At 55.0% G+C, this 17,184-nt stretch overlaps 7 protein-coding genes across 9 annotated transcripts; 4 read left to right on the top strand and 3 right to left on the bottom strand.

The window, feature by feature from the left end:
• The first annotated feature begins 333 nt into the window (after positions 1–333).
• On the top strand, positions 334–1,229 carry H310_07505 (hypothetical protein). The gene is made up of 5 exons (XM_008872881.1): positions 334–459; positions 513–569; positions 628–781; positions 846–1,009; positions 1,075–1,229. Exons 1-5 carry the CDS (start codon positions 379–381, stop codon positions 1,111–1,113), a joined length of 495 nt encoding a protein of 164 aa, XP_008871103.1. The 5' UTR covers positions 334–378; the 3' UTR covers positions 1,114–1,229.
• Positions 1,155–6,320, bottom strand: H310_07504. 2 transcript variants are annotated; one of them, XM_008872879.1, is made up of 5 exons: positions 6,100–6,320; positions 2,943–6,045; positions 2,051–2,894; positions 1,553–1,967; positions 1,155–1,490 (listed from the first exon to the last, which is right to left on the bottom strand). In XM_008872879.1, exons 1-5 carry the CDS (start codon positions 6,257–6,259, stop codon positions 1,288–1,290), a joined length of 4,725 nt encoding a protein of 1,574 aa, XP_008871101.1. In that variant the 5' UTR covers positions 6,260–6,320; the 3' UTR covers positions 1,155–1,287. The 2 variants fall into 2 exon arrangements, with proteins under 2 accessions (XP_008871101.1, XP_008871102.1); XM_008872880.1 differs by having other exon boundaries at positions 1,553–2,894.
• A 512-nt stretch (positions 6,321–6,832) lies between these two features.
• H310_07503 (8-amino-7-oxononanoate synthase) lies at positions 6,833–8,140 on the top strand. The gene is made up of 2 exons (XM_008872878.1): positions 6,833–7,371; positions 7,425–8,140. The coding sequence occupies exons 1-2, from the start codon at positions 6,838–6,840 to the stop codon at positions 8,052–8,054; spliced, it is 1,164 nt and encodes a 387-aa protein (XP_008871100.1). The 5' UTR covers positions 6,833–6,837; the 3' UTR covers positions 8,055–8,140.
• Positions 8,141–8,836: 696 nt separating this feature from the next.
• On the top strand, positions 8,837–10,343 carry H310_07502 (protein disulfide-isomerase domain). The gene has a single exon (XM_008872877.1). The coding sequence runs from the start codon at positions 8,870–8,872 to the stop codon at positions 10,100–10,102; it is 1,233 nt and encodes a 410-aa protein (XP_008871099.1). The 5' UTR covers positions 8,837–8,869; the 3' UTR covers positions 10,103–10,343.
• A 139-nt stretch (positions 10,344–10,482) lies between these two features.
• On the bottom strand, positions 10,483–10,997 carry H310_07501 (hypothetical protein). The gene has a single exon (XM_008872876.1). The coding sequence runs from the start codon at positions 10,978–10,980 to the stop codon at positions 10,516–10,518; it is 465 nt and encodes a 154-aa protein (XP_008871098.1). The 5' UTR covers positions 10,981–10,997; the 3' UTR covers positions 10,483–10,515.
• A 528-nt stretch (positions 10,998–11,525) lies between these two features.
• Positions 11,526–15,157, bottom strand: H310_07500. Of its 2 annotated transcripts, none has more exons than XM_008872874.1 (12): positions 14,980–15,157; positions 14,687–14,941; positions 14,407–14,621; positions 14,148–14,357; positions 13,899–14,074; positions 13,661–13,846; positions 13,318–13,602; positions 13,018–13,267; positions 12,659–12,971; positions 12,143–12,556; positions 12,009–12,093; positions 11,526–11,948 (listed from the first exon to the last, which is right to left on the bottom strand). In XM_008872874.1, exons 1-12 carry the CDS (start codon positions 15,113–15,115, stop codon positions 11,585–11,587), a joined length of 2,889 nt encoding a protein of 962 aa, XP_008871096.1. In that variant the 5' UTR covers positions 15,116–15,157; the 3' UTR covers positions 11,526–11,584. The 2 variants fall into 2 exon arrangements, with proteins under 2 accessions (XP_008871096.1, XP_008871097.1); XM_008872875.1 differs by having other exon boundaries at positions 14,407–14,601.
• An 862-nt stretch (positions 15,158–16,019) lies between these two features.
• Positions 16,020–17,129, top strand: H310_07499 (hypothetical protein; the record flags this gene model as incomplete). Its single annotated transcript, XM_008872873.1, has 2 exons — positions 16,020–17,058; positions 17,123–17,129. The coding sequence occupies exons 1-2, from the start codon at positions 16,049–16,051 to the stop codon at positions 17,127–17,129; spliced, it is 1,017 nt and encodes a 338-aa protein (XP_008871095.1). The 5' UTR covers positions 16,020–16,048.
• Positions 17,130–17,184: the final 55 nt, after the last annotated feature.

Here is a 17,184-nt window from a genome sequence, read left to right as displayed (position 1 = left end):
ACCTGTAAGCCCGACAAGGAATATCGGTTCCTTAGGACCGTCAGAGATGCGGTCGCCGTTTACTGGGACTTGCATTCAACGCGCAAACCTCTCCTTTGAATCTTCCAGCACCCGACCCCATATATCATCTTACGATTTAGCACAGTCATGTGTCTTTATTAAACAGTCTCAACCCCCAAAAGGATGAATGATGCGAAAGCCTTCCTGGTCCATTTCGTTCCGCCGCCTCGCGCGGGATGCCAAGCTGAGGATGGACGGGGTTTCGGGGCTGAGTTGGGCATTCGGATATGACATCCTGTCTCCGGATAATGATCAAAATATGCACAAGAGGACCTGACATCGTCCACCGACTGCCACACAGTTCCGCCGCCGCCTGCCATGGTTCGCAAATGGGCATATGATTTGAACGTCAACACGTCGGCAGCTGACCCGCTCGGGTACAACAAGCACGTCGCGCTGGTATGTCGTCGAGAGGGCGTGTCCAATGGCGAGATTTCACTCGTGTGTCGTAGGATCACAACGCGGTCACGACCACGTCTGCGAACGACACCCTCGACTTGAAACAAAAGGTGACGCACCGTGGCATTCCCCACGAAGCCATGTGCTGACGTGTGTGCGATCACGTAGCGCGCGACGGAAATCGCCCAAGCGCCGTTCAAGGGGCTGTTCCAGACCGGGCTCATGATGTACATGAGTGGGTCCTCTATCAACATATTCAGCATCATGATTACGGCCATGGCGATCTTCAACCCGCTCAAGGCGCTCTTCAATGTGAACGGAGGTGTGTCGCTTCGCCATTCCGTCCGTCCTGCCCTCGAAAGTCGTCATGCACATCGATTTCGTAGCGTTTGCATCCCTCGAGGACGGCAAGCTGAACTTGGTTCAGGCCAAGATCACATTTGTCGTGGCCAATTTGGTCGCGATCGCTGTTGCATTGTACAAGTGCGGGACCATGGGTCTCTTGCCCACGACGAGCGCCGACTGGACTTGGCTCCTGCCCATTAAACATGTACGAAACCTATCTGGAGCACAGCCTGCCTGGCTAGTCCGTCCTCACCACGGGCTCTCCCCTAGGCGCTGGAAACGTCGGCGTCTGCGACCCCCATCAACTGAACTGCTTCTCCAACGACGACGACGCCATCCTCTGAACGACTCGGAGACGTTGGAATAAATATACTTGAACGTTAAATATGGAGCATCACAGCCCATGCAGTGCGCGACCTGGCAGCCTTCCCATGATCAACCTCGCTTTCTCACAACATGATTCCATCGATCGGGCGGCATCCCTTACGACAAATGGCGTCCGCCCGTCTCGGGGGGGCACCGATACTGCTCTGGCAGCATCGTGCACTGCAGCGCACTAAAGGCAAACTTGCGCCGCCCAGTGTTCTTGTGGCAGTTTTCAAGTCGGACGCCGCGCGTGCGCATGATCGCGACCACGTCTGGCACCTTGTCCAGCGGCAAGTCGTGGTGCAAACTGAGCGTCATCCCTATGCATTCACAGTTACGACCCTTCCGTTTTGACAGTGGCAATTCAGTTGATCCCTCGGACCTTGCTCCAACGTAGCCGACATGGCTGTGCGATCTTTTCCGCTCTTGCACACAGTGACTCGGCCCCCGTCCAAGTGCCGTACGAGTCGAGAGCTCAGCTGGAGCACGGCCGGGTGCTTCTTTCTCCCGGCAGTGCTCGCATGCACGGCGTCCACGAGATTTTGCAGCAACCGGGGGACGACGGCGTCGTGCGGGACGAGCTCGCAGTACGTCGCTACGATCGATTTGAGCCGCTGGAGGGCCGTGTCGTTGATGTGGTCCTGGAGCTTCTTCGGGTACACAGCCAGGGACATGTTGGCGAGAGACTGTTTTTCATCGATCCCGATGTTGAAAAGCAGGGGATGGATTGGAACCAAGCACCGTTTCGGGAAGAGCACCTTGCCACGGCTGCGCACAACCACCCGAAGGATAAAGTCCTATTTGATTTGTCAAGCGTGGGAATCCACTGCATTCCATCTTTCCATCGTGGCCATCCATTGGAGCTGCAGGCAGTACGTACCTCCTCGTCCGACTTGGCGTGGTCATGCGTCCGCATGCCGACAATAGCATCGTCCACATTCGTGTACAAGTCGACACTCGTCACAACGCGCTTGTCGAGGTCGCCGTCGCGACTGCGGTTGGTGCTGCTACTACAACTTGGCCTACCGACAGCTGCGACTGCTGAGTCTGGCACGAGGAGGATGCGGCATCGTCCAAGCGTTTGCATCGCTTCCATCATGTCTTCCAGCATCCCGAGCTCGGCGCCGTACGTGCTGAGAAGCGATTCGACGTGGAAGATAAACCCGACCGTGAGGAGCCTTTCAAACTCGAGCGGGTGGTCGACAAGGCGTTGGATCGTGGCAGTGAAGGACGTTGCGAGAGTAGCCAACGCTTGCGGCACACACACGTCGAGGCGAGTGTGGATGGTCCATTCAAGGTCGCACCGGCGACGCTCGACTTGAGATAGGTACTGCCATGTCGTCGGAAACAACGACGTTTCGGCGTCAGCGTCGGGAAGGGCCGTGCACTTGTTTGCTTCCTGGCTCAGCGAAAACACTCCGCCTTGTTTGAACTCATACAAGTGCGCTGCAAACGCTCCGACGGTGGTCGTGCTGTACGTGGTCGTCCCGTCGGCAGATGAAGAACGGGGACGCGTTGAGGACGTCGATGTCGTCCTGACGACGTGCATTTCGTGGAGATGTAGATTCACAGGGATGCACGCGAGGTCGGCCACTCTTTTCGCCGTGCTCGGCTTGAATCGACAGGGACCGGACAAAGTAGTCCGTTCTCGCGCCCACGTGGCCATGCGGCACTGGCGCAGGTGGCACAAATACGCTTTGCGCTCATCGACACGTGCTTGTAGCCTACGCGAAGATGAGAACTATTTGCAATTGGCGGCGGGAAGGACGCACCATTCGCGGCATTGCCGGCGATCGGCCTCGCCTTGGATCTGTTCGAGCAGGTTCTCGTACAGCGTGCCCATGCCGGCGGCATCTTGGTGCATGCGAGCGTGTTCCATCGCGAGAAACTGGTCCAGTTCGTACTCCGCTTGGTAGTATGCTTTCGTCCGTCGGGCAATGATAATGTCCAAGTACTGGCCAGGGATGGAGTTGGCATACGGGCTCTCCGACAGCTCCTCCACCACGAGAACTTGCTGGTCGTGCAAATGATACTGCGATGTCACGACAGCGTCACTTGGAATTGGACAGAGGCTACGACGTCCGATGTCATGAACAAACTTCACCTCGAGCCGACACAGCCCGTTGAGTTGGAAGCGCGAATGATCTGCAGCCAGCACCATCGCGTCCACGTCCATGGCCGAGTCGAAAAAGTCGGGGGCGTGAAATGAAGCGACGCATCGATCTGTGGGTAGCAGAAGTTGCATCAATGGATCGTCATCGCCGTCTGCGTCGCAGTCCGAGTCGCTACAGTCTCCGTCCAGGTATTCCAGGCCATCCACGATCCCGTTCTGATCATTGAGCATGGAGCCATCGTTGGAAGATGGTGCTTTCGAATCACTCGATCGCGATGACAATGCACCGGGTGCTGCAAACACCAAAAATCGAACTGAACTGGTGGCGGGAGACGCCATGGACACAGACAAGACAGCGAGAAACGGCACGACGTACGAAGTCGCGTCGGAGGATGGCACGGTGTCGGCAGTGTCAGTGGTGCCAACGCGAGTCCACTTGGAATGGTCTGGGCACTGGAGCTCCATGGCGACGTAGCAGCCATGGGGGATTGCTTCCGGTATGGTCAGACGAAGGCTGAGCCCAATTCGAGAAACGGCAGGCTGCTGCTCTGCAATCGACATGCGGGCAACACCATCGTAGGTGGGCGCGCCTGGTCGAGACGATTCTGTCGACGGCAGATGCTGCGGATTGCCTGATGCCTTTGTTTGAACGAAATTCGGGTCCATCGTCGTGATCCGGGGCGTCGAAATCGACGTCTTCTTGGCGGTGATTTCACCACTGGAGTTATTTTGTGACGACGTTTCCTTTCTCAGCGACTTGGTCGCCGAGTTCCACTGCAAAAAGATGAACGAGCAGGGCGGAATACACTGGGGGAGCCACACCGTTGTGAGGTACCACCAATAGTACGGCAATTCGACTTGGACAAACTGCATCGAGAACGCGACGAGATACGTCAACGTGACGAGCGCAATGAGAGCCGTGTACAGGCGCAGCGCTTTCATGAGGTAAATCTGCTGCGGCGAGTACGAAATGAGGTGCAGGATCTTGGAGCCACGACGCATGACCATGTACCCGAGGGCCAGTATGGCACATGTGAGCAAGGCAAAGATCGAGTACGTTGTGTTGGAGAACCACGTGAAGAAGTGGACATCCGACAGGTCAAGGTGCGCGATGTAGCACTTGGTGTAGAAAGGTTGAATGTCGGAAAAGACAAACTGGAAGGTCGGGCCGTTCTTGCAGGGGTAGATTGGGTCGAGCATGTTGACGGATTGCTCGGCAGTGTACACTAGTTTCACGACGTCGTGGTGGAGGGCCCCGACGACGAGTTGAAACGTGTAAAAGAGCGCATTCAGCGCCACAAACGCCGACACGATGACGAAAATCGGGAGCTTCCGAATGCGCCGACTGAGTACGGCGCCCCAGTGTGCGCATACGGACAGGAGCATCGTGAACGCCACGCTCGACACGCCGCACTTGATGTAAAAAAACACAAACACGTTTACGCCAGCGATCCACAGCGCGTTGTTGACGACGCCGAGGAAGAGCCCGAGCACGGACGCGATCGCGGTGAGGTCGCTGAAGAGCGCGATCGGGTGCGACGGATGCAGAAACAGCCCATGCTTGTACAACATGAGGAGGCAAAAGAGGAGGCTAAGCAGGAGCAGGACGAGCGAGATCCAGTTGTACGGACTCGATGGCGGCGATACGGTGAAATCTCGGACGAGCGTCGCCGTCACCGCGCCTTGGGCAACCACCAGGACCGAAGTCGGCGGCTGGTCGCTCGGCAAGACGAACGCGTCCACGTTGATCGCAGCAAACGTGTCCTTGAACGCGGCCTCAGGATTGCGTGCGCGGGTAACTTTGAGTTCGACGGCCGACAACGCCGTGATGGCATTGGGCAAGGTGAGGACCCACACCTTGCCCTTGTCGTCATACGAGACGGTAGGGATGGAGACGGTCGTCGTGCCGTTGAGGAGGAACCACTGGGAATCGATAAAGTTGAACCCGCTCAGGCTAAAATTGACGCGCAAGAACGTGCCTGCGGCCAATGGCACCGACGTCGTGAAGCGAAGGGTTGCGTTGTCGACCGCTTGAGACAGGACGTTCTGGGGGGCAAACACACCTTGGGAGAGAATGCCAGTCTGGGACGCCTCGACCAGGAGCACCGTCGAGAATACGCGAAACTCGAAGTTTGGTAGCTTTGTGATAAAGTGCAAAGGCTTGGGCGGCGCGAGTGGAGAGAGCACGCCGCGCGGACTCGTGAGGTTCACCAGGTGGATCGAAAAGTGCGACGTGTTCAGGGCCGACGGCGTGTTGGCGTCGACGAGAAGGTACAGCTCGTTGGACATGACCGTAGCGTTGCATCGCGTTGGAGACATGCGACTAAGGTCCATGTTGACGGCGGTCTCTGAGACTGCATAGGAAGAAACGCCGCACGACGAGTACTTGCCGTTCCACAACCAGTCCGTCGGCAGCGGAACAAGCACCTGCTGGACAGACGTCGTGATCGGCTCGTCGTTGACAAACAAGACCCGCTTGATTTCTTGCATGTCGAATGTAATGGCAACATGCGAGTTGATCTGGTTTGGAAGGTACGCAGGAGCTGTCGATCCAGAGGGGGCGGTCCTTCGCCACGTGTTGTGCCTCGTCACGGTACTACAACATGCCTCTGTACAAGTCCATGACGACCGTGTGTCTAGGCGCTGCACGGTCATTGCGATGCTCTGGTTTTCGCTGCACAGGTCCTTTCCCTGGCACCCCACGTATGGGAGGCAAGGCTTCCAAAGGTACAATGACATGAACTTGTCCGAGTCCAGCCGTCCTACGATGGCAAGTCGTTGGAGTTCTACAGAGCACATTCGACGATCGAGTGTACCTGGGGTACAGCATGGAAGGCCGATGCATCCGCCGTACGAGACACTGTTGTCACTCGGTTGGCTGCAGCATGCCAACGCGGGCGAAAGTGGATTGTTTTCACAACAGGGCGCACATGTCCACGTAGAGTTTTCTGCGCTTGCTACAATCGGCAGCATCATGTGAAATAAGAAGGAGGCAAACGTTGTCGCCGCCGTCCATGCATCAGGCGGAACAAGGCGGAGCATGGGAAAATGTCGTTCCAACGGCGGCATTTCCTCTCGAAATTAATAAACCTCGAGAAACACGATTCCAGGTGTTGGAAGGCATGATTGGCTAAAACTATTTTCATTATAGGATTACGCCTTCTGATTGGTTGAACATTTTTCAATCCGGAGTCTCGGTCGCACGTGTTAATATGGATTCGTGATTGGAGCGCTGAATTATGTCTGCACCTGGATCCTCGCCAGGGTATGTTATCTTCTCGTCGCAATCAAAATGGATTCCTCAACTGAATTCCGGCTTTCGCTTTGCCTGCGGTATATGCGCGCAGTCTCGACAATAGGCAGCAATAAGTTTAAGGCACACTTCATGCAGTTGGTACACCTCGACATGGTAGTAACGAGAGATACGATTTGACTGGCTGAAGAATCTCAATTGGGATTGGACAAAATAGATTTTGATCCCGCTGATTGGACAGCATTTCGAATGACAACTTGTGATTGGTCACTCATGCTTGCCACCACCGAAGAAGTGCAATATGTCGCTGGAGAAGAAGCTTGCAGTCGCGGTGGCGAGGCGACAACGAGATGGCACTGCCCGGTCACTGCAAGTCTTGCCTCCATCAAATGTTGACTTTTGCTCAAATGACTACCTTGGTCTCAGTCGCGATCCCGCCCTTGCCTTATCGCAGGAAGAAACACTCGCGCACGGCTCCACTGGGTCTCGTTTAGTCACAGGCACGTCTCGCGTCCATGTCGAGGTCGAAGACGACCTGGCATCATTCTACGGCGCAGAATCGGCGCTCGTCTTTAACTCGGGGTACCTGGCCAACCTGAGCGTGATGTCATGTGTGCCTCAAGAAGGCGACATCGTGTTTTTCGATCAATTCGTCCACAATTCGTGCCGAGAGGGACTGCGGCTGAGTCGCGCAACAACACATTCCTTCCAACACAACGACATAATGCACTTGATGTCGCTTTTAAAGTCCCATGCATCGCCGTCCAGGCAAGTAGTGGTGGTGGTCGAGAGCGTTTACTCGATGGACGGCGACGTTGCACCGATTCTGGAGCTGGTGAGGCGATTCTGTGATTCAATGACCACCCAGCTGAGCGGTACGGAGCGTAGGTTGAGCTATGCGAATCTTACGGCGCATCTTTGGTTGTGGACGAAGCCCATAGCACTGCTGTGATGGGCCCTGCAGGATCGGGCTTGGTGCGGGCCTTGGGCCTCGAACGCAGAGTGTTTTGCATCGTGTACACATTTGGCAAAGGCATGGGTATCCACGGTGCCGTTGTGTGCGGGTCGATTGTTTTGAAGGCATACTTAGTCAACTACGCCCGACCGTTCATTTACAGCACGTCCCTGCCACAGCACGATATGAAACTCATTCAGCGAGCACATGAGGTCTGCGCCGCTGCCGACGGAAGCCGTTCCACCCTTCAATCACTGATTGCTCATTTTCGAGCTCAAGTCGAGGCCGCAACGCACATCCCCAAGACGGCGCTTCTCCCCAGTGTCACCGCCATCCAGGGTATAGTCGTCAGTGGAAATGAAGCTGTCCTCTATGCCGCAGCGTTTATGACCGCCGCAGGATTCAATGTTGTCGCGATTCGAGCGCCGACTGTCCCAGTGAACGAAGAGCGACTGCGTATCATCATTCACGCATTCAACTCGACACACGAAATCGACTCTCTCGTGGACGCCATTGAACTGTACTTTCAACAGCGACCTCTCGGACCACGAAGCGCATTGTAACCTGACTATATATGCGAGTGCCTCGTGCTAGTAAGGCATCGACTTTCCATGTAGTCGCGGTGATCTCGCGGCGGATCTTTTCGCCCGAACAGCTCGCGCTGTTTTACTTCGAAGATGTAGTGGAACGTATACACAATGACTGCCACCGTTAGGACGCTGAGAAAGCCTGCAAGGTTAACAGTCAAATGTAGTGAGAATCTTTCGTGACCTGGGAGCGACTTACAGACTTGGAGGACCCACAGAACTGTCGCGACGCTGTCGCCATCCAATGTCTGTCCTGTCATGGACCTGGCTTGAGTTGAAACTAGAGAGTGCGATTGGCGTGTGGAAAATAGTACTCCGGAGTATTGTACTGCTTAACTGTAAAGTAATTCCGTGAACACTGAATTGATTGATAAGAAAGTATTGTACGTAGAGGTGACACCCAAACAACGTAAACCAGACAATGAGATAAGATAGTGGTGCATCGAAGGACATTCGTAACCAGACTCGTAGTATGGGCTATGTGCTACCGCTTTGTCCACTCGAGTTGTTTCGCTGTGTGTGCATGAAGCCCCAGTTAATGCCACGACCTTGTTTTCGTTAACCAATATGGCAAGGGGAAAGGTGCGCCGAGTTCCATTCGCACAGGAGAGTGGGGCCGAATAGTCATGGGACGTCGAGATTTAAAATAAAAAGCATTACAAAAGAGAAGTTTAAACAGGTGAAAAGAAATAAAAGACGAAATTTCAATTGTATAATCGTTCGCTCTCTGGCGCGCGAATGACACTTTTCGTTTTGCACGGTGGTGATCCATCCGTCGACTGCCGCATCGAATGATGGAGCGATGCGTGAGACTTTTCGTCCGAGTGGCAGTCATGATCAGCATCCTCGGCTGTGCCACCTCCGCTGCGCAGGAAGTTATTGAGCTGAACACTGACTCCTTTGAGAAAGCAACAGGCGCCTTGGACGGAGATTCTCGCGAATTCCACAAGTCCAACTCGAACGCCATGGTCGTCACTCTCACGACCGACACATTTGACGATCTCACAGAAGCGACGAGCAGCAACGCAGGAGTTTGGCTAGTCGATTTTTACGCTCCATGGTGCAAGCACTGCAAGACGCTCACACCCATGTTCGAAGAACTCGCACCGCTTCTCGACGCCGAGAAGATTCATGTTGGAATGGTGGATGCAAACGAGCACGTGTCGCTCAGGTCGCGCTTTCGCATCAAAACGTATCCAACAGTTATGGTATTTGCCCAAGGAAAAATGTACAAATTTCGCGGAAGCCGCACGGTGCAAGATCTCATGGCGTTTGCACAAGGCGGGTACTTGTCCAGTGACGTCGACGGCAGCGCCGTCCCTCCCCCCGTCAAATTATTCGATCCGTCGCAAAGCCATGTCGTGGAGCTCGTTCCTGAAACATTTGACGCCGTGACGCAGGTCGAAACAGGAGGCGACTGGTTTATTCTCTTTCACACGGCCAACTGCGGTCCATGCGGCGAAGTCCTGCTCGAGTGGGACCAAGTGTCTGTGGACCTGCTCGGGAGACTTCATGTGGGGTCGTTCAAATTGAAGCCGGATATCCTTGGTGCATGGAGCAAGCGGTTCGGGCTCTTTGGGTTCCCGAGTTTAGTTGTGTTTTCCAAAGGCCGAATGTATCGTTCCTACCGGGGAAATCGGTCCGCGCCGAATTTGGTGGAGTATGCGCTTCAGCAACTCCAGGCGGGTCAGCGTAATAGCATCCCTGTGCCTGGACCAAACTCCGCCGCTCCGATGCAATTTCACTCGCCGCTTCCACTCAAGAGGGTGGCCATTGAATCTGTCGACGAGGAAGTCGAAGGCGACGCTGGCAACAGTCCTAACGAAAAGATCGAAAAAAGTGGTGGCAACGACAACGACGACGACGTTGAGACTACTGACGATGACGGCGATGCCGGCGAGAAACTCAATGAACTGGAAAGCGTGGAGCAGCATGTGTGTGGCCAGTCTCAAGGTGTTTGTGAAGCCCGAATGGCGAAGAGTGACTCGGACATTAAAGTGCCCCGGGAACACGAGTATGAGTAAACGGTAGGAGGGCCGATAAAGGCTGAACTCGTCCATACTGTGGTTAACCCTTCTATTGACCGATGTATTCCACAATGACCTTGGGACCCGCCCCGGCCTGCCGTCGTCCATTTGCCTCGTTAGCCGTCTTGAAAACGAAGGCCGTTCAAGGACTAGAATAAATCTACTCCCCCACGAATGCCTCGAATCGACGTACGGAATGCAAAAGTGAACGGACGGCCAGGACAATGTCTACTTCTCAACACCAGTCCATGTTTTCAGGACAATCGTGCATGAAAGTGATTTGTTGTTTCAACGTGGCATAAGGTGTGTGCACACCGCCGTGAATCGCGGTCGCTGCGATGGCCGACTCCAAACTCTCGAACCAAACGCGGCGGTGGTGAGCGAAGAAGGCACAAACACTAGTTTTGTTATCACTTGGGTCGAAATGGCACGGCGGTAAAGTCGTCGTTATACCGCTTGAAGACAGGGTGGTAATTGAAGTTGTCAATGAGGACTTGCAACCCTTTCGCGTGCTTGACCTTGGCCTCGTCGTACTCGTCGCTCATTTCGACGGTCGTTGCCTTGTAGCTGTTCTCGAGGGGCTGGATCTTGGACGCAAACAGATCAATCCATCGCTGGCACTCGTTCAAGTGTGCGGTCAAATCTTGCTTGCGCGTATTCAGCTTGAACAGTTCGTCTTCGTAGTCCTTTTTGCCCTTTTGATCCGCTTTGATTTCGTGGTCGAGGATGTCGATCTTGCCTTTCAACGAATCGAGGACTCCCGCGATGCCACTTGTGGACCGATTCATCGTCGACGACTCTTTCGGCGTCACAAGCGGCCTCTCGCTCTTGGCTTTGTAAACGAGTGTGGCCGGCGCGCGCTTGGTCGACTGCATCTCCTCGCGGTTTCCAGCAATATGATATCGTTTCAATTTGATGTAACTGTTGCGGGCGTGAAACCGTTCTGGGCCGATTGCAGAAAATCAGGCATGGCTGGCGCCGCCATTGTCCACCCAGGACGCCACGTAATGTACATGGGCGGTGCGTTTGCCCAGTACGACTTTAGGGCAAGGGAATGCTGTTGAGTAGGATGGAGACCATGTGTGCCGACGACGGCACAAAGTGCTGCTGTCGCGTTGTCGCTGGTGCGACTGCGATCCTTGCAGTAGACAATCGATGACTCGACTATGCCGTTGCGGAGGAATTTTATCCATGGAGTTGCAGGACTTGCATGTTGAATTCGTGAATAGTGCATATGAAGTCGATAAACAAGCAGCGGTGGACCTGGCTGCGCAATGGCGAGGCTCAGAAAAGGTGTGGATGCTGTGTGCTCTGTCGAGGGAACTGCAATGCGCACCATCCGCGTCTCCCTGTCGTCCGGCACTTCCATGTCGCAATAAGCTGGCAGGAGCAACACCAAGTAACCCCAAGGACACACGGCCTCGCTTCACGGACGCGGCACAGCCGTCCACCTTCCGACACTCAATCAAGAGTTGTGCCTTACAATGCGTACAACAGCTGAGTAAATGCTTGAAAGAGCGCGGTCGAGCTAAAGAAACCCTGTTTTCCCACGTCGATCTTGGTAACGAGGAAATGCAGCTCCGTTTGCGTCAAATCGAGGGCCAGGCGAGTGCATATGTGCTTCAAGTCGACGTTCCGACACAATGCATCGAATGTGCTGCCGGATGACGACGTCGCGACGGTATCCCGCGACAGACCCTTGAACGCATGTCGGACAATGATGGCTCCTGTCGTGTTCCACTGCATGACGCTCACGTCCTTGAGCGTGCTGAACTGGAGCAGTTTGGCGCGGATCGACACTTCGCAGCACGCAGGACTCAACGCATCCTGGCCACGACAGGGACTGCAACAAAATTGCAGTCAGCTCGTGTCTCGGCACGCAAGCTAACGATGTTTGCCGTACCTTGCTACAAGCGGCGGCCAGTCTTCATCTGGGGCAGGCTCCATGCGCTGAGCCATCGTCAGCACTCGAATAAGCTCCACGAAACCTACACCATGGACGCCGTCATCGCAACAAGCAAGATCGAGCTAACGTACTCAACTTGTCCAAATTGGGCGGGACGATCTCGCGCAACAGCGTCTTGGCCTCGTCCGGCGTCTTGAAATGGATGTTCATTCGAGCACAGCTCAGAATGTCTGCAATCTCGTCGACCGTGAGAAGGACGAGTCCGCGCGGCGTCTGGCGGTACGGCATCATGTCAAAGCACATTTTCAAGTCGCTGCGCCGCTCCAGGATGTTCTGGATCAGCAAGACTCGTCGCGCGTGTCGCTGCCGGAGCGCACGCTCGAGTTTTTCTGGCTCGGGGACATGGTGGTACAACGACGCATTCGAGTGCAAGTTGGACGTCAGGTTTCGCTCGCTCATCTCTTGAGCTGACGGATCGTCATAGCCGTATCCAAGTTGGAGGCTGGAGCGTCTCGCGGGATAGTCCTGGACCTTCTTCACGGCCTCTAGACCGGTCGAGTGGGTATCAGCTCCCATGGAAACCACGAATTCAACGGCACAAACACACTTGGCAAGAGCGGCAGGTGTCCAACCTATGGGATTGGTACCTGGAGGTCTGGTGGACTCGACAACGGAGGAATCTTGATCGAGAAGCACGGACGTATTCGACAAATGCTGACGCGAACTCTTCGTCGAGTCCTTGGTCCCGGGAAGCTGCAGCAGTGTGGCGATTGTGTCGGTTATTTGGTCGTACATGACAACGCCATCCTTTCGCGACGAGAGCGCAGCGACAACATGGGACGCATCAGCTTGCGAAAGGATGACACCGCCCTGCTGCAGTGCCCAAACAAAGTCCCCTCGGGAAATCGCGCCCGTCTTGCCGCTGTCGACGGCTTGACAGGCGCGAACGACGTCAGGAATCTACCACCCATGTCAACCATGCTGCCTCGAGATGTGAAATCCACACCTTTTCGTATAACGCGTCGAACACCTTCTTCTCGTCTAGTCGGAGCGGAGGATGGCGCTGGGTCGTTGATTGCCCAACCTCGGTTCCCTCTGTGGCTTTTTCCTGCAGGGATACCGTTGACGTCCCTGCAACGGCGGAATCGCTCGAGCAGTCTTGCCGTTTTTGCAAGTGACTATGCAGCTCGTGTGCTCCGATATACCCTCGTCCGGCCGGATCAAGCTTCCAGAACAACGCTTCCACTTCGGCATGCCTGTGCCATTCAGTTGGCTGTCGTGCAGTAGAGACTTTGGTTGTGAATACCTTGATACCATGTGGAGCTGGGCCAAGGACTGTCGGAAATGACCACGAGTTATCTTGCCGAATCGATCGCCAGGGAAAATGCTCTTGAATGTCGCGCAGTGCGTGTACCCCATCGCCTGGAACGTGTGCATTTTCGACAGAATGCGCTCTTCCAAGGACGGGACGCCCGATGCAGCGGGAGTCGCGCCAGGCGAATTCGCCACGTTTTGCATGTACAAGTTGGAGAACGTTGGTTTTTTCGCCACGTCAGTCGTCTTGCCTCGACACATCTGCGCTTCGGAATTGCTAAAACACCACCGATGCTTGATGCACTGCAAGTACACGAAGTGAGTGAAGGTTGTACCGCTGCTCGGTGGATTTCCCGGCCGCTGACACGCACATTTCATGCGTGTCGACGATTTTCTTGCCCCGCCGGTGGGGCGACGCAGGGCCAGTGCACCCGACGAGGCCCGTGCTGTTGGCGAGAAAGGATGCCTTGTCATTGAGAGCAGCAAGGAAGTCGGTCAAGTTGATGTTGCCATCGACGTCTCTAGCCAGCAGCTAAATTGAGTCGCAGCGCTGTTGTGGCAGCTTCCACGTACTGGAATTCCTGCATGCGCATGCGCAAACCGGTAAAGTCGCCGTTGGACAATGTGATGCCGCAGTGGCCCAAGAGGTCACGAAAGTGGTCGGGCGACATTGCGTCTTTTCCTTGCTTCTGGCAATGCGTCAAATACTTGCGAAGGACGTCGCCGTGCTGCAGCATCAATTCCCACAACTACGACACGTACGCCGAGTTTGTTCACACGTCAGGACGACTTCGACGCAGTGATGTCGTTGGTCGACTGCACCTTTTGATTCTGAAACAAATGGGTCATCTTGACCCCCAGCATGGCGAGGAACCCGGTGTAGAAGATTCCATCGGACGGGGCGTGGCGCACGGTCGCCGGCAACTGCACGTACAGCCGTTCGTACTCTTGTGTGTTGAGGTTGACTCCGACGTGCGTCATCGCGAGCTCAAACTCTTCCTTGGAAAGACACCCAGTGCACCCCACATCCATCTAGCCAACGCATCATATCACGACGCCGTTTCGCGAGAATCGGCAGTACTTTGAGACAAATCGCGTTCAGCTTGTCGTAGCGTTTGGCAGCCAGATCGAGCCCTCGTCGAATGTTCGAGTTGTTGTCGAGGGTCGACAAGGGAGTGTCGCCTCCCGTGGGTTGGTTCGACGGTGGCCTAGACGTTGACGAAATGTACTCTTGATCCTTCATGCGTTTGGCGACTTGGCACCAGTGGCCCATGATCTGGCAAAACTGATCAATATCTACAACGCACGACGACGTCGAAACAATGTCGTTCCAATCGTGAGGACAGAGTCGTGTGACGAACCAAGCTTTTTCCCCGACGTGGGGCAAAACACTCGAAAAAGGTCCTTCGATTGCATGTGCGAGATCGCGTGGCCAAAGAGACGCTTGAGAGCTGGGTGGAACTCGTTGAAGTCGAGCTTGTTGTCCCCATTCAAACTGAACCGCCGGAGTGTGTCCTCGGGTTTGCGATGGTCGAGCTTGTCATACAATGCAATTTCGTGGGCGAACCGTTCCACGAGATCCGTGTTGCTCACGAGTGCTCGAATGACGTTGACATCTACGTGTCGTCAGGGCAGGACGGGCCGTCGCAGGTACCTGCGGGGTTCATGGCGTCGATTTTGGACGGCGTCGCCAGGTGAGCGCCCCCAAAGAGTTGAATCACCTCTTCCGACATGATGTCTTGTTGTGGCGATGACGCCACGCCACTAGAGCCCCTCCATCGAGCTCGCATGGATGTTGTTCTAACGTTCGTGGATCTGGCCGACGAAGGGACACAAATTGCGGATTGTCGTCATGATATTTTGATATATCGGAAATATTTCAGTTTTCCAACAATACTGAGGGTCATCAAAATTGCACTGACAGTTGTAGCTATAAATATGAATTTACTGTCAATATTGTAGACAACCTGTAATACCAATAAGATCCATGTGTTATCCTAGTAATGACTAATTTATCTACAGTATTCCACGATTTTTTCGCATACTTCCATTTTCACACTATTTTCTACCACTGTGTTGAAAATAGTATGGGATATCCAATGATACGTTGTGGGAGAATCTGTTCGAGAGCGCGCGCGGGAGGTGACCAGGCTCGGACGGTTCAGCGAGGATGTGCCCTCCTTTCAGCGGATCAAGTACTCGCGAGAGGGATGAGGGCCGAGCAGGGCATTCTCCTTTAGTCCTTGACTGCCTACGCCACACCCGCTGAGGAATATTTTGCTGACGTCGGCAACCTCCGTGCTGTCCTCGCGTTCCGACATCCCTGCCGTGGGTCCACCACGGCCCAGACGTGCACCCACTGCTTTCCCCTGCACAGCCCGCCATGGCGTTGTTGCGTATGAACTTGCCAGCATGTGTTTGCTGGTCGCTTCGAACACATCCCTCCAAACATGGCCCTACCCAACAGCACAAGTCAGGTCTGTCTTTCACATACCCGGCGAATATCGCCACAGCCATCCCTCCAAGGCTAAAGCGCGGTCCCTCGGCGTGGCCTTCGCCTTCCTGATGGGCTGGCCAGCCTGGCGTCAACATCTCGGTTGGGACATGACGGTAAACTCGGCAATCGTCCAACCTATCTGGTCTGAGCGTACGGATAATTGCGGTCTACCTCGGAATATCATTAACAGATTGATTCTCACGCCGAGACCTTCCCGCTGCGGTGGATGGTTTCCTCTTCGATGGCCAGCAAGCGCAGCACCACCGTCGCGGCGACGTCGTCGTATCAGACGTTGCCGGCAGCGGACGACCACAGTCGGTTGGCAACCGTGCACCCGCACGACGAAGCTGGCCTCCTGTCCAAGCTTTTCCTCCACTGGGCGACCCCGCTCTTGAAACTGGGCAACCAACGACAGCTCAACCCGGCGGATCTTTGGCCGCTGCAGCGGGAGAACCAATGCCACATCGTTAGTGCGTCGTTCGAGCCAACCTTTCGCCGCACCCGATCCCTCGTCCGCACCATCTTCTACACGTACGGTTGGCGATTCGCCGTGATCGGTGGGCTTCAAATCCTGTCGGTGGGATGTACCTTGTACGGCCCCGTCGTCCTCAAGAAGATTCTGACCGCGCTAGAAGACTCGTCGGTGGGGTTCGACCAGCACGCCGTCCTGGTGTACATTGCCACATTGTTTGGCGCGAACGTTGCGCAGGCATTTCTGTCGGCGCACTCGACGTTCCAGAACCAGCTTGTGACGGTCAAACTGACGTCAGCGCTGCAGCACCTGCTCTTCCGCAAATCGCTTGCGTTGGATGCCAAGTGCCGTCGGGAAAAGACCACGGGGGAGATCGCCAACATGTTTTCGGCCGACATCCAATGGATCCTGAACTTTTCAATATTTGCCACGCAGTTGTGGCTCATCCCGATCCAAGTCGCGGTTACGCTCGTCATGCTGTACGACGTGGTCGGGTGGGCGACGTTTGTTGGCGCTGGCGTCATCGTGTTCGTCCTCGTCGTCAACAACTATGTTGTGGTTGCGCAGCGCCGCTGCTTTGTCCGTCTACGCCAGTGTCAGGACGCCCGCATGAAGTCGGTGAACGAAGTGTTTGGTGCCATGCAAATCATCAAGCTGAACGCGTGGGAAGACAAATTTCAGGACAAGATCGCAGCCGAGCGCAACGTTGAGCTCGAGACCCTCTGGCGCATTTTCTCGCTGTCGAGCTGCGTCACTGCCCTCTTGTACGGCGCGCCAGTCGTCGTCACGATCGCGTCGTTTTCCACCTACACACTCGTCATGGGCGAGACGTTGAATGCAACCAAGATGTTCACGGCGCTCACGCTGTTCAACCTGCTCAAGATTCCCCT

Source organism: Aphanomyces invadans, assembly GCF_000520115.1.
Source record: "Aphanomyces invadans strain NJM9701 unplaced genomic scaffold supercont1.14, whole genome shotgun sequence".
Taxonomy (NCBI): Eukaryota; Oomycota; class Saprolegniomycetes; order Saprolegniales; family Verrucalvaceae; genus Aphanomyces; species Aphanomyces invadans.
The sequence above is the reverse complement of the archived record's forward strand: the minus strand, read 5'-3'. Positions and strand labels throughout refer to the sequence as shown.